General features: G+C 37.4%; 2 protein-coding genes across 5 annotated transcripts; one reads left to right on the plus strand and one right to left on the minus strand.

The window, feature by feature from the left end:
* Positions 1-376: 376 nt before the first annotated feature.
* LOC306766237 (uncharacterized protein) lies at positions 377-10,461 on the minus strand. Of its 3 annotated transcripts, none has more exons than XM_079253881.1 (11): positions 10,284-10,461; positions 9,226-9,465; positions 8,805-8,922; positions 5,763-5,918; positions 5,448-5,642; positions 3,843-3,916; positions 3,386-3,583; positions 2,953-3,090; positions 2,777-2,866; positions 2,294-2,437; positions 377-2,220 (listed from the first exon to the last, which is right to left on the minus strand). In XM_079253881.1, exons 2-11 carry the CDS (start codon positions 9,463-9,465, stop codon positions 2,092-2,094), a joined length of 1,482 nt encoding a protein of 493 aa, XP_079110007.1. In that variant the 5' UTR covers positions 10,284-10,461; the 3' UTR covers positions 377-2,091. The 3 variants fall into 3 exon arrangements, with proteins under 3 accessions (XP_079110007.1, XP_079110008.1, XP_079110006.1); XM_079253882.1 differs by lacking the exon at positions 10,284-10,461 and adding an exon at positions 9,707-9,791 and having other exon boundaries at positions 5,763-5,915; XM_079253880.1 differs by lacking the exon at positions 10,284-10,461 and adding an exon at positions 9,707-9,791.
* A 1,165-nt stretch (positions 10,462-11,626) lies between these two features.
* Positions 11,627-13,687, plus strand: cUnh3orf38 (chromosome Un C3orf38 homolog). 2 transcript variants are annotated; one of them, XM_079254846.1, is made up of 4 exons: positions 11,627-11,767; positions 12,009-12,184; positions 12,556-12,758; positions 12,973-13,687. In XM_079254846.1, the coding sequence occupies exons 1-4, from the start codon at positions 11,641-11,643 to the stop codon at positions 13,337-13,339; spliced, it is 873 nt and encodes a 290-aa protein (XP_079110972.1). In that variant the 5' UTR covers positions 11,627-11,640; the 3' UTR covers positions 13,340-13,687. The 2 variants fall into 2 exon arrangements, with proteins under 2 accessions (XP_079110972.1, XP_079110973.1); XM_079254847.1 differs by having other exon boundaries at positions 11,699-11,742.
* The last annotated feature ends 932 nt before the right edge of the window (positions 13,688-14,619 follow it).

Consider the following 14,619-nt stretch of genomic DNA (forward strand, 5'->3'; position numbering starts at 1 on the left):
TCTCTTTATTAAGGCTGCATCTGCTGTGACTGATCAGCTTAGTTTTTCTTTTCTGCTTGTTAAATGAGCCATAAAGATGCACATTATGCATGAGTTCCATGGTGACCACAGACAAGTGAAAATAATGTTTCTACCATGAAGTTTAGATTTTATAGCTTCATATTTACAAGCAAGAAAAGCTGTAACAGGGATAAATCATGAAACCCAAAATTGTATCTTTTCAGAAAGTGCTTGGGAAAGACATGAATAAAAGAAGCAGGCGTCATATTTAGTTCAGCATTGCATATTTACTGTTCAACATATTGCTTCATTATCCTCAGAAAAAATGAATAGAACAATTTTATTTAAACTTTGTTCAAAAGAATTTTTTGCATCACGTTTTTAAGTACAGGGAACATAAAACCCTTTCTGTTCACTTAACATATTACTTCTGACATAAAAACATACCTTCAATATTATTATGTCATCCATCTAGTTGTAGTTGACTCCACCAATAGTGCATTTATAACATTTTTATACTGTGACAAAAGGTTTAAATTTCACTTTAGTGGTCCAACTGGCCCTTACGGTTAGACTTACAGGCTTTGAACAGAGCAGTGAGACAGGCAGTCCTGCTACAGGCCAGCATTCAGGAGTGGAGGTTTCCACTATCCCATGCAGCAATGTCATTCCAGATCTCACATGCTGATGCAACTGTTTGCTTTGGTGCTTCTTGCAGACTAAAATGCTAAGATTCAAACGCATGATAATATGTTTTGTGAAGACATGGATGATCTGAAAGTTTCAAGACAAGAAAACATGCAGCATTCAGTACATTGACATTAAATAACATTATGAAATGTGAAATACACATTTTTAATCAACCCGAGAATATATCAAATCATGAGAACAGATTCATGCTGGGCATCACTTGGGGAAAAAAAAATCAACCATGGCATACTAGGTTTAACCAATTTAAGGCCAGGTAAACTCAGTTTGCAGATTTATTCAGGTAGGAACAAAAGAAAAACAAAAAATTGTATTATTTAAATAGTATATATATATATTTTTTTTAGAATCAGCTTGAGAAAGTGTTTATTTCAGCAGACATGCTGGAATAAGTTGCTTGACAAACAGCTCAATTTTCACAAACAGAAAATTAACATTTGTTTTTCTGAGGGGAAAAAACCTAAACATACAAATATTTCTCAGTAGTATTCAAAGTTGGCAATAATCATGCAAAGTGTCAGAGTGCATTCCAAATGAGTGTAAATGTGACTGTGTTAAACACAGTGACACCACTTCATTCCCATTTTAATGGAAGACTTGGATCAAAAAGGTGTGTGGGGGGGTAAATATAAGAAGAGGAAAAATAGAATCACTTTTGGGCTCAGTTTTAGAAGGGAAATGCAGCACATCATGTGCCATTCAACCACAGAGGAAGATAAGTTGTAGCATCTCTCACTAGTTCAACTGAGAAGAAAAACTCTGGTAGCTCTCTGCACACAAAAGCTCATCAATGCACAGAAAGGGAATTATTTTTACAAAAGCAGTGGCCATAGGCTGAACTTTCGACTAAATCCATTGAAAGTCTGATACTACATCAATAAAAATGTTTAAAACTAGAAAAAGCCATTTCTCTTCCTCTTCCACTATTATGACATTTGAAGGCTTCAAACATGCAGAAATGAAACCATTTTCCTGCAGAATCTTCCCTCAGTTACACATGAAAAAGTGGGTTTCTTAAGTTCAAACGGTATCGATATGGCTTGTCAAGGCAGCATCTGCTTTGATTAAATGTGCCACGTGATAAACTAGACCAGTGTTGAACTGGGCAAAGAGCATAGCAGTTGTCTTACTCCTGAGCTGTAGGCAGAGGAAGCACAGAGCCCATAAGGACTAAAGTTTCAAAATAAAAAGTGTATTTTGAGCTATCAGTTAAGCTGCTTGAGTACAAAATGTTAAGTGTGCAAATTGCTCTCTGTTGTTATGACCGTCGCCCCTCAAAACACAGTAAATCCAACAGTTTCTTCACAACTTCCAGGATGGGATGAGGGAGCTTTTAAAGCAGCGAGTAAAATGATGTAAAGAAGCTGCAGACTGTTTGCATGCTCAGTGGGAGCCGTTAGAGCTCCAGTCGTAAGGAAGAAAGCTGACTTTGGTCTTCCCAGCAGAAAGGATGTCCTGCAGGCTTGTCTTCTTCGGGGACTCACCCATGTGCTCCAGCACCCAGTTCAGCAGCTACGACAATGGGAGAAAAAAGGTTTTAATAACTATAATTAACCAAAGAGATGTTGATTCTGTGCCAAACTACCTTCTCATCTGTGCCTCCAAAGTCAGCCTTGTACCACTTAAAGATCTGGCTGAGTCTTACTTCCCCTTTCCCAGAGTCAACCATACAGCCATCATCGTTCTCCAGGAAGGCTTCAGCTGCTGTACGGAGCTGGCTGTCAATATCCTGAAGGGGTTAAAGAAATCGGTGATGTTTACTTTTTAACACTATCAATACAACTATTACCTTAGATGTACAATACACGCTAATCTAGATCACTGCTTGCTAGATTCTCTTTGACTGATGACATTAGAGATGTCCAAAGCTGGTTCTAAAGAGCCACTGTCCTGTGGGTTTTCAATGTGCCCCTGCTTCAACACATCTGAGTCAAATTAAATGTCTCTAATGAAGGTGTGTTGGTGCTGGGACACACTGAAAACCTCCAGGATCTTGACCCTCAAGTTGTCAAGGCTTAATAACCATTAATTACACAATATAACAAAACAGGATGACAAGTTCACATACCTGTGGGGTGTATGTTTTAATAGGTGGGCAGCCCTTTGCGCCACAGTTCAAGGCAAAGTGAATGAGGGGCTCCGCATCTGGAAGTGCCACCTTGGGGACAGTAAAAGAAGGACATTTAGTTACTCTGCAGAGCGACGTCTCTGAGTGAGTGAAATGTTAACTTTACGTTTCTCCACCTGAAGTCGTGGGTCTGTTTTAGAGAAGGGTCTCCGCAGCTGTGCGACACCTTTTCTGTTCCCTCTGAGGATGCCGTTCTCAATGTCCTGTAATGTGAAAACTTCTCCTCCAATTAGGTAGCTCACATAATTGAAGAACTAAAAGAAAAAAAATGAAACCAAAACAAATATTAGTTTCACGTAATTCCTTCTTGTTTATTAGTGTTAATGAAACATGGAAATAACTTTTTATCCCAGAGTGAAATTACAAAAAAGTTCAATGTAAAAACAGAATTAATCAAAGAAAATATCAACATTTACTTCAGTTACTGTGTGTAAATGTAAAATAATAGGAAGTGAAAATGAAAACAAATTTGCATACTAACTACATAATCTACATTTGACAAGGATGGCAGAGGGTGTGTCGTATTTTAAGATAGCTGTATGATCCTACTCTGTATCTCTGCCACATGTTGGTGGGGGCTCCCAAGCGTAGGTAGCCATGGATTACTAAAGCATTGTAGATGTTAATGAAGAAGGCCAGTTTCTCCTCACGGCTCAGAGACAGCAGCTCCACCCTCTGCAGCTGAATGGCGAGCTCACAGTAGCGCTCAAACGCAGGGTTCACAGACATGCCCTTGTAGTCCACAGACTGTGGGAAGAAGGGCAAAACACTCATCTTTTATACATACATGCAACCACAGAATCATATAAACCTCTGAATTAATAACAAGTAATAGAAGATATCAAAACAAGACAACACAAGCTAAATGAATGTTCAATCTGCTCTGCGAAACTTATGAAGACACAGACACGGTGTGATCCTTAAACAACCACAGAATTAGAAAACATCTACAGGCACAGATGAAAACACATGCGAATCATTGGCGTTGTATCACTGAGGACATTACCTTGCCATCGGCAGAGAGATGCTCCGAGAACAATTTCAGAATCATTTCTCGTAAAAGCAAAGAGAGCTCGGCAGCTGGGAGAGAGAAGAGAAGAAGTAGAGGCATGCTTAATGTCTTTCCACACAAACCAACGCTACATCCGAAAGCTCAGAACATGAGCTTCCAAAAAATAACTAAATGTTTCTCTAACAACACTATGAACTAAAATCAGCTTCCTTCTTTTTCCTTGCAACTTTTCACTCATGTTTAAATTAGCTTCATGTGTAGAGTCAATGTCACACAGATATATTGTGGCATTTTTTTCTGACCTTTTATTTTGTATAAGTAACCTCAAAGAGCTCAAAGTAGCTCTTGTTGCTAAGTAAAAAATCAGTACTGTCATTATGAACTACTGCATATCTGTTTTAAACACATGATCTACTGTAAGTGTCCAACATCAGCATCAGAGGCTGATAAATTTATCATCTTACACCACGAGTTGGGAAAAATTTGGAGCTACTTTCTGGGTAGTATAACATCATGGGTGAAGTACATTGTTGAAGCTGAGCTGCTGTGAAAAATCAATGCTATGAATAACAGCATAAAAACTAGAACTGGGATCAGACCAGTTCTGGTGTGGCACAAATTGGATCAATATTACAAAACATAACTTCTAAACAAAAGAAGAATTTTTTAAAGAAAGAAGGAAGAAAATGGTAATTAACAGGACAAACAAACCATGTGATTTTAAACATTTCGCTGTTTGCAAAGCTTGGATTAGTGTTTGTCAGCATAAAGCTATGTCCAACATAAAACAAAATATAACAATGAATATCAAAATGTTCCACCATCACCGATTAAAAAAAAGAAAAGATTGATTATAAAAGCAAAATGTATTAATTTGTCAAGAAACACCAAACCTGCAGCATAGCAGAACAGGGTTTTTGAAACAGGGTTCAATGATAGACTGTTTGTCTCAGAATCTACAGATAGTCGTTCATTTCCAATCAATTTTATGAAAGTCCTTTAATTAAGTTGCTACATAAAACCTCACTCATGAAGTATCCTTTATTATTGTTTAAATTTCACCATACTTAATTGAATTTGGCCTCTTCTGATTCTTTCAGCTGGATCTGATAATGGAGTTTGTTGAGTGCACTCTTATCAACAAAAGGAGATGAATTTCAGTTCAAAGCTCTGTAAAAAATATATTGTATTATTATGAATAATAATAATAATAATAATAATAATAATAATAATCATCATCATCATCATCATATAAAACAAGAAGCAACTATTGAATTAAACATGTTATTTTGAAGTTTTTCAAAATACTACAGGACTTTGGAAGATCAATTTTTAACATGGACCTACTTTGTAAAAGCCATCATCCAGAACATGGAAGTCCTAAAGGTTTTTTTTAAACCTACAGATTATATATATTATGTATACCATCAACCACTATACTGATTTTAACATCCCAGACTTTTCAAATGAACCCAAAAGGACACAGCACCAAGCCAGCAGCCAATAAAACACAGGGGTTAAAGAGCATTGAAGGACATTGTTCAGCTGAACTGGGAAGGGAAATGCATTTGCCCCAAGCCTGGTCTCCTCTTGACCTACCCTGTATGGGACTGCAGGCTGCGGTCTGTCCTGCGTTGAGGGCTGAATGAGGATCGTCCTCCAGCAGCCTGAACAGTGTGTCCATTGTGTCTTTTCCTTCGCCAAAACTGCCATCCTTCTGTCCACATCTGTGCACACTGACCATATACTTCTTCTGCAACAACGCCTGGCATGTATTACAGGCCACATCCCTGGCTGGCACACACACGGCCACAGTCATGAGCTGACAGAGCTAGATTTCATTTCGGGTTTTCTGGACTTGCATAGTCCAGTGTGTTCAAAATTCACATGAGAAAGTATCACAGCCTTACTTACCCATGCCCTTCTGTTTTTGCAGCCAGTCAACCAGCTGACTGCCTGAGAAGCTCTTTTTGTATAAAGTCAGTCTCCTCCTATGACTGCCAATCACACCGCCATGCTTGAGGTCCTCTACCAGGTCTGCCAGCTCATCTCTCTCACACATAAACTCTGCTTTGGTGGGAATCATACCAAGGCATGTACAAACACAGAAATACAAACGTTCAAACCAAAATATGAGACAGAATATGACCAACTATGTAGTCTACCAGAACAAACACAGCTTGCGAGTAGAAAAGGCTCTGAATTTTGGTCAAGTCATGTCTTTCTTCAATCAGTAACAACTTAGGTAAACACCTGCCTTGTTGTTTTCTTTTTTTTTTTTCTTTTTTTTTTTTTTTTTTTTAAAGGAATTAAAAAGTACAACCCAAGTCCCTAAAAAACTGGGACAACAAAAGAAAAATAAAAAAAATACATCAATGCAATTATTTGTAAATCAAAGAATCACATATTCTCTTTACATTCGAAAATAGTAAACATATCACATATTAATGTGCTTGTTTTTCATCAGCTTTGCATTCAGGATTTTAAGCAGGACTTGAAAAAAATCTCTAATTTGTGATGTGAGGTGGTTTGTGCAGAAAAAGGTGAGCTGTCCCCAGCTCTAAACGTAATTCTTTTAATTGGGTCCACTATGCTGCATTCGTCTCAAACCAACAAGCAAGCAAACCAGCACACAACACCTCTGGAGAACTGGAAACACACCAGCAGCGCAGTGAGCAAGTTGGAGACCTTGCTGAGATATTCATGTTCAAGATCATCACCATCATCTACGCTTTCACTACTGCAACAACCAGTCTCAGCTGAGTCCTCTGTAACTGGGACATTCCCACCATTAGAGTTTCACAGTTTAATCCTGTTTGTTGACAGATTAATTCTCAGGTGAAAGGAGCTGGATAAAACATTTCATATCTGAAATGCGCATTTCAGATTCCAGATCAAAGTTACCTCTATCAAAATTACCTCGACTCCACCTGCCCCGCGTTTGTCATTTGATCTGACCCGAGATCTGTTAATCAATGTGTTGTTCAAATACGCCCCAGTGTTTGTGAGCAGAGAGCACTGCTCACTTTCCAGTTATTCTGAGTCCCAATATCATTTACCTGATGACTGCTTTCTTTGTTCATGTTTGGGTAAAACAAACTAAAAATATAGTTTTATTTCTGCTACATCAGACTAATCGTTAATGGGACGTCATAAAATCATCATCATAGAATAATCTCTATCTGAATGTATGATCAGGGTAGAGTTATGTACCGACTCACAAAACAGATTACATCTGATTTTTCATCTTCTGATATAACAGAAAATGATTCGCTGGCAGCACAGAACTAAAGAAGAACTGTTTGTAGAAGTCCAGAGACTGCCTGATCAATATCAGTCCTTTTTATAATACAATTAATATGAATTAGAGAATAAAGTTTATTTTTTTACTCAGCCATGGTTTAAGGATATTTATAAGACAAGACTGTTAAAAAGGCAGCATTTTAAATATTTCTGTATATCTTAGTCCAAAAGTAAAACAAAGCAAGTTGCTAATATTAATACTTAGAGCTGGGCAATGTGACGATATATATCGTTTGGATGATAGAAAATGTCGATCGTTTCATATGAGGCTGTATCGTCAAGCTGTCAAGATGCACTTTACAGCATGTACGCTGCAATATATAAACATCGTCTCATGGATGCGGTTTGGATATAAAAAGACCGACATAGAACCGACAACAGACTAGCTCACAGTCCCAACAACAGACTCTGACACAACTACCGGTAACTCATTTTATCACCTGCGCAACAATCACGATACAGAATAAAGAATAGAGCCAACGAGCAAAATCCGCAAAAGCAGCATCAAGTGGTGGCGAAAGCAATCATAATAAACTCCAGATGCAAACAATGCAACAGGTATTTACCCCTGAAACGTCATACAGTCATAGTTCCCGCAGATGGAAGGAGATCGCTGCTGCTGTTGCCAAGCACATCTGACACATAACTGATGACTGACGGAAAATTACACAAACAATTTAATATCAATATGGATATTGTTATTGGGATATAAAATGAGCTATATTGGGATGAGATTTTGGTCATATCGCCCAGCACAACTAATACTAATACAAATAGCAATACTAATACCAATACTAATACTAACCATATATACAAGGCCACTGTGAGACATCACTATAAAAATGTTGACAGTGATAACTGTGATAATGACGCAATTTTCACAGGAAATTTAACACTAAATTAAAATATTTTTGTTCTAAGCTTTGATTATGTCTGTCTACAAACATACCTTTTACACTGCAGAGTGCTTAACAGTCACATAATGAGACACTGTGGGGCCACCTGGTATTGCTCAGCAGAGGATCACGTTTCCATATCAACTGTCTTTGTTGAACTTTGCAACTGGAGATGAGCGTGCACTCAAACACACACAGACACACCTGCTATTACCTAAATATATGAATTTGTCCACATCCGCCAACACTATTTCATAACCCCTCGTCTTTGACTCATTTTCAATGAAAGGTGACTTTGCAAAACCAGCCCTGCTGAAGTTGTCGGGTCTTTGTTTGGAACTTTGGTTACTACTCTGACTATGACTTAGTCTGAGAAAAAAGCTTATTTTATACATTTCCCCTTCATTCTGGCTTTTCTCACCATTTAGAAAAACAGAATACAATGACTTGTAAAACTTGACCATTAAATATATTGTCTTTGTACTGATTTCAATTAAATACAAGTTAAAAAAGAATCTCAAATCATTGTATTCTGTTTTTATATAGTAATTTTTTCAAAACATCCCAACTTTATTGGAGCTGGGGATGTAAAAACATGTGCCAGAGCGGATTACACAGATCTTGTTTTCTGAAACAGTTCTTTACCTTTAAAGTCACATAAACACAATTTACAGAAGGAAATTATTTCTGTTTGACTCAGTTCGACACAACAAGTTGATTAAAAGAAAGTGAAACCTGTAAACACTGAATTGCTCACCTCCATCGTTCTCCACAGCTCTCTCTTCTGATGGATCCTTCTCTGGCAGTGGTGGAGTATCTGCTGGAAGAAGTTCCTCTTTAACCATCTTCACCAATCTTTGAAGCTCCTCAGGAGCCTGAGAATAATAAACACATCAGCAAATCATGCAACTTGGACTTTTATTTTCTTAAACATAATTCTGAATAACACACAGAATCCTAATTTATCTGTTCTGTCAGTTTTAAAGGGAACTGGTAGAAGACAATGGTGAACTTCTAGTCAGTAAGCTTTAGGGAAGTAAGGAGACTAGTTGCTGGTCTGTTGGTAGAGAAATGCTGTCCTATTCTTATCTTATGAAAATGTTAGCTGTTCATTAGTCCTGTGTGTTTGCTGGTCTCAAATAGATCTGAAATCATTAGGAGTTTGTTCTCCTTCTCACCAGTTTCTGCAGGTCATCATTGCCCCCAACATGAACGTTGTTAAAGAATATCTGAGGTACTGTACTGCGTCCCGTCAGCTCCTTCAACTTCACCCTCAGCTCTGAATGTCTGGCAATATCTACGTCTATAATTGGTACTCCCAAATGCCTGAGGGTGGCCTTAGCCTGGACACAGTGTGGACAGCCCTGGATGGAATACACCGTCACCCGGCCAAGGGGGCTGCTCTCAAACTCCCCCATCTGAAGCACAAAAAAAAAACCAAATACACATGCAGTGTTCAAGTTAAACAAGTACAGTTCATTACCATTATGCCTTCGTTTTTCTCCTGCTCAGAAACTACGCATACAGTAGCGACACAGTAAGTTCCTTATTCAAAACAGAGCAAGGTTTCTTTTAAACCTAAAGCAAATTGAATATGCACCTAGAAATTACCACTTATTAAAGACTTGATTTAGGCCAAAGTTGGAAAAAGTGAATTACCATATATCCCCTTGTGTTCTCAGTAATTTACTGCTAATGTCCAGCTTTACTGAGTTTAAGGAACTATTTTCAACAAGGGAAGTCTTCAGTGATGTTTCCTCTGTTCTTTATTTCTGAGCATTTCCTTGTGTTGAAAGCAGGTTCAGTTTAACGTGAAGTTATGTGTAAAGGGCAGATTTCCAATGGAGTGAAGAAACTACAAAGTTCCTCATTCATTCTGGCATAACATAGGCTGGTTTGTCTTCATTGGCCAATAATGAAGATGCCAGCTAAAACTTCTCAAAGTATAGACCCGCGTTTGTAAACACGGGTCAATGTCCAAGGTTTCAGCTCTGAGATTGCCTTCCTGAGGGAAAAATAAATGGACAACAAATTTATCAAACATTTTGGTGCAAACGAACACTTTCAGTTTATCAAAAAACATTACAATAATTGTTCACTGAATGTTACTGAAAATGTAAAAAAAAAAAAAAAAGACAGAAAGAAAAGAAAAGAAAGAAAAAGTCTTCAAAAAGGTCATAACAACATGAACGACGTTTATTATAAGCCGAGGATTTATCAGCGATGAGTACGTTACCTGAAAGGATTTAGCTCCTCTCCTTGACACAGGACTATAATATCAATTATCAAGAACGATATATTTAACCTAATTTATAACATACTATAGCGCAAGTTTGTGTGAAGCCAGCGAAGAAAAGATATTACAGATAAATAAAGTAGCTGCGCTGTCGGTGCATTGCCACTGCGCAGGCTAGCTCTCATTAGCTTCAGTTGTGCTGCTGCTAGCTGGGTGGGCTACTGATGCCTTCAGGGACGTATCGTAAACTTAACAATCACAAGATTGTCACAAATAAATTCTAAAAATAAATCATCGTGTATTAAATAAATATCTCAGTTATCATCACAAAATTCGAAAATGGACCGTGCAAATGTTTCCCAAAAGAAATGCGTCCTGTCCAAGACCTGCTTGTGTTTTTGCCAAGTGAAAACTATCTGTCAAAACGAGAACCTGCATTTAGCTTCTATGCTCACGTCTGGGGGGGAAAAAACTCACAGAAAGCCTCAGATCAGCCGTAAAACTCGGTTTTATTTTATTACAGGTGAAAAGACCCACCTTTTCTCAGCTGAATTTCTGTAGTTTTTATTCAAAGCTATTTTAAGTTTATTTTAAGTACAAATCTGCCTGTTCCTTTAAAAATTGAATTGATCATGATTTCAAGAGTTTTTCTTTTATTTATTGTGATTTCATTTTCCTTGCTTTCTTGTTTTAATTCTAAATGCTATATCTTCTTATTTTCCTATGTTTTATTGTCTCTGTAATGCAATTTGAATTACGCTGTTGTTGAATTGCGATATATAAATAAACTTGCCCTGTCTTGCCTTACCTTGTCAGATCATACAGCGTCGCATGGCAAAGTAACCTATAAATAAAATATATCAATAAGCGTTGTGTAAAAAAAAAAAAAAAAATCCTTTTAAAATCTAAATGTCACTAACAGCGGTCCTGTTTGTAAGTGAAAGAAAATATTTTTGTCTCACTGGATGATAGAAAAATAATGAGAAATGTTAAACTGTGAAACAACCAAAAATCCAAGAGCACTTTGATGCTGCTTTCACTTGAACTCGGAATTCGGACCCATTCACGCCCAGTTCGACGTCTTTTTTTTTATTTTTTTATTCTTTTTTATTAAGAACAATAAACTTGGTTGACCACCGAAAACTCTTCTTATTGCATCATACAAGCACAGAAACGAACTTATCTCGGATCATGGTGAACAAATATTATAGTAGCCTAATAACAACTTTAAAACATAAGTGCCATAGCAGTCGTAGATTAGAACGGGCATTTAAGCACATACACTTGTTTCCGTACGGACGGAATTTTGGTCGGACACAAATGTATCATTTGGATATCAAATGCATGTTTTTCAAAGATGTCGGGATTATCGGAAACGGAGCGTCTTGGTTTAAAAAAGATACTGAGTTTAATGACAACAGGCGACTTGATGTCATTGAGTGACACGGTTACGAATAAGGTGATTGTTGTCGAAAACGTTTCAGGTAAATGTTCAGTTTGTACCAGACAACAAGTAAAAGTAGGCTAATAGTACACAGCTATCTTACATCACAGTGATTGCTGCCAGCTACATTAGTTATATACATGTTTATGTATCTAAAAAAGAAACGAGTAGTTTTCAGATTTTTTCTGAACACCAGGGATGCTGAAGACAGTTTGATGGATTATATGGTATTAATTATGTAGTAATTACTTTGTCTTACACTTTTTATTCTGTCAATGCAGAGGCAATGGAAACGATTCTCTCGTTTTCCAGAAATGCCGAAGAACTCCTTAAAAGAAGAAAGGTTCAGCGTGATATGATATTTAAGTACTTGGCTAAAGAAGGGGTGATGATGCCCCCTAACAGTGACAAACACCAGCTGGTGAAGAGGACGCTGGAGCTCTGGTCGTCAGCGCAGGTAGGGTAGGACTGGAAGTCTCATTGTCTCAACATGTTTTCATTACGTAATAATAACGACGAGTAAGGAAACGCCTTAGTTTTCATTTACTACATCGAACTTTTTAATGAGAAACTCGAATACTATTTGTTACTATATTTAAAAAAAATATTCATAATTTAGGGAAATACACAAAGTACAATACATTACCAGTTTTAGGAAGGAGTGTAACTGTTAACAGTATAAGGAAGCTTTGGGCATGCTGTCATGTTATAAGCTAAAGAAAAGTTTATTAGCAGCCTCTGAGAAGCATATATAACTTGTATTTGGCAAGTACTTAATACTAAAGTACAACATAGACGTTTTTGATAATAATATGTCACTCTTTTAAGGTGGATGACACTGTAACACGACGGCCTAGAGCATCCGATTCAAGAGATATCAAGGAGGGATTTGACCCACTAGTCTTGGCTCACCAGTTCTGCCAGTGGTTCTTTCAGCTGTTAAACAGTCAGAACCCTTCACTGGGCCAACAGCCTCAAGAATGGGGACCACAGCACTTCTGGCCAGATGTGAGACTACAACTTGCCTCCAGGTAAAAATACTAAAACATAAAGATAAAAAAATATAAATGAGTTTTCCCATTCAGCACAGTGGGAGTGGTACTTATATTTATGATGTGGTTTGCTAGCTTTTCTGCATTCATAACAGTTTTTGTTTTGAGCAAGAGTTCTCAGTTTTCATTTCCTTCTGAAGAGTTTAAGAAGGAAATTGCTCCTCTAAAATCAAATGAAATATTTCTTTCTCAGAGCTGCCATTGAACAGAGAGATGAGCTTCAGGGTGCTGAAGTGGTCAGCCTTCGCCTCTTAGCTCTGACTCGTGGAGAGCGCCTTCTGTTCTGTCCCAACCTGGAGCCTCACGGCCTCAAGGCCCTGGCCTCGCCTCATGGCTTGGTGCTGGTGGGTGTGGCTGGGACCATCCACAGAGATTCAGCCTGTCTTGGCATCTTTGAGCAAATATTCGGCCTTATCCGTTTGCCACTGGACAAGAACAGCTGGAAGATAAAGTTTATCAAGCTGAAGATCAGAGGACAAGATGCTCTGCCGGGGATGGAGGTGACAGCACCTGCTCTGAGCTACACCTCCAGTGAACTGCAGCATCTTTGCAACTCATGACAAGCAAAGCACAGACTTTTTCTTTAACTTTATTTATTCCTAAGGGGTTGTTTTACTGGTTGAATGTGCTTTTTTTTTTACATTTCACTTGTCTAAATGGTCTAAACACATTACAGTGGCAGATTAGGTCAAATATTGGATCTGGCAACTTCATAGGTCAGATGCCATACTGTCTTTTAGACAGTCGTATGGGAAGCAAGATACTACTTAAATCCAGTTCACATGAATACATTGTGTAACTTACATGCATTGCAAAATTCTAAATTTGGTTCTACTGGATTTATTTTAGCTTTTTAGAAAACAAAATTTATGTTGCTCTTTGTCCTGGAAACTTTAGAAATGCCTTAAATACACTGCATGTTTCTGCAAAGTATATTGTACTTCAGCAGCTTGTGCCTTATGCAAGATGGAATATGGATGTAGTGGTGGGTGTACTTTTGTAAATATGTAATATGTGCAAAGATTACAGTAAGATGCATACAAATACTGTTCTTATCTGGAAATAAAGTCAATTAAAATGGATTTTTAATAATTAAAGTGTCTTGTGCTTTTGCAAAGTGATTAAAAGTTATCTAAATATGTTTACATTTCTAGTACACTTACAAACCAGAGCGAATGTGCTGGTGCTAAGGTCTGTGGTGTGTGTATATATATATATAGGCACATGTTAATCAAAATATCTAAAATGAAAGTTTATCTGGTAGTGTAGCTCAAAACTGTTTCTTGTGTGAAAAAGTCTCAGACGTTAGACTTCGTAGATAGTTGTTTCTTAAATAAATATTCTTAAAATGAGGCACTTCAGTTTTCTCATAAATTCCAGCCACTAATGATTGTTTCACAACCATAATTATTTTCCTGCTGTTTAAATCATGAAACCTGTAATGTATGATGGGTGCTTTGGAGTCTTTGAATAACATTTTTTTTTTTCTAATGACAGTTCCTAAATGAATACAATAACTTAAAAGTAGAGAAGTTGTGCTTTTATTAATGAGTTTATTGAAGGGATGATGGCTTATTTAGTAGAACTGGCATTTGTGTGAGTAAATATGAGGACTGCAGGTGAATCTTTGCAGACTGTGACATCATATTTAGACAATGTTTTTTCTTGCCCTTTTCAAAACACCAACTTTGGTAATGAAGTTATTTTATGTCTTGATCTATGAATCTGAAACGTATACCATTTTCACATGGTGATTTATCTCTTAAAGACATTCTATCTGGTAGTGTAGGTGCTATTTACTTTTAATTTTCTCTTTTGCTACATTCATTTTCCTCATTTA

This window comes from Telmatherina bonti, assembly GCF_933228915.1.
Source record: "Telmatherina bonti genome assembly, chromosome: 15".
In the NCBI taxonomy this organism is placed as follows: Eukaryota; Metazoa; Chordata; class Actinopteri; order Atheriniformes; family Telmatherinidae; genus Telmatherina; species Telmatherina bonti.

Bases quoted from the DNA above. Each gene is read 5' to 3' on its own strand.
- cUnh3orf38 (XM_079254846.1), top strand. From the start codon at position 11,641: ATGTCGGGATTATCGGAAACGGAGCGTCTTGGTTTAAAAAAGATACTG. The intron at 12,185-12,555 runs GTAGGGTAGGAC...CACTCTTTTAAG, and splicing joins AGCTCTGGTCGTCAGCGCAG to GTGGATGACACTGTAACACG. The intron at 12,759-12,972 runs GTAAAAATACTA...TTTCTTTCTCAG, and splicing joins AGACTACAACTTGCCTCCAG to AGCTGCCATTGAACAGAGAG.
- LOC306766237 (XM_079253880.1), bottom strand. The intron at 5,919-8,804 runs GTGAGCAATTCA...TTCCCACCAAAG, and splicing joins AGCTGTGGAGAACGATGGAG to CAGAGTTTATGTGTGAGAGA. The intron at 2,438-2,776 runs GTATGTGAACTT...TAACCCCTTCAG, and splicing joins TTAAAACATACACCCCACAG to GATATTGACAGCCAGCTCCG.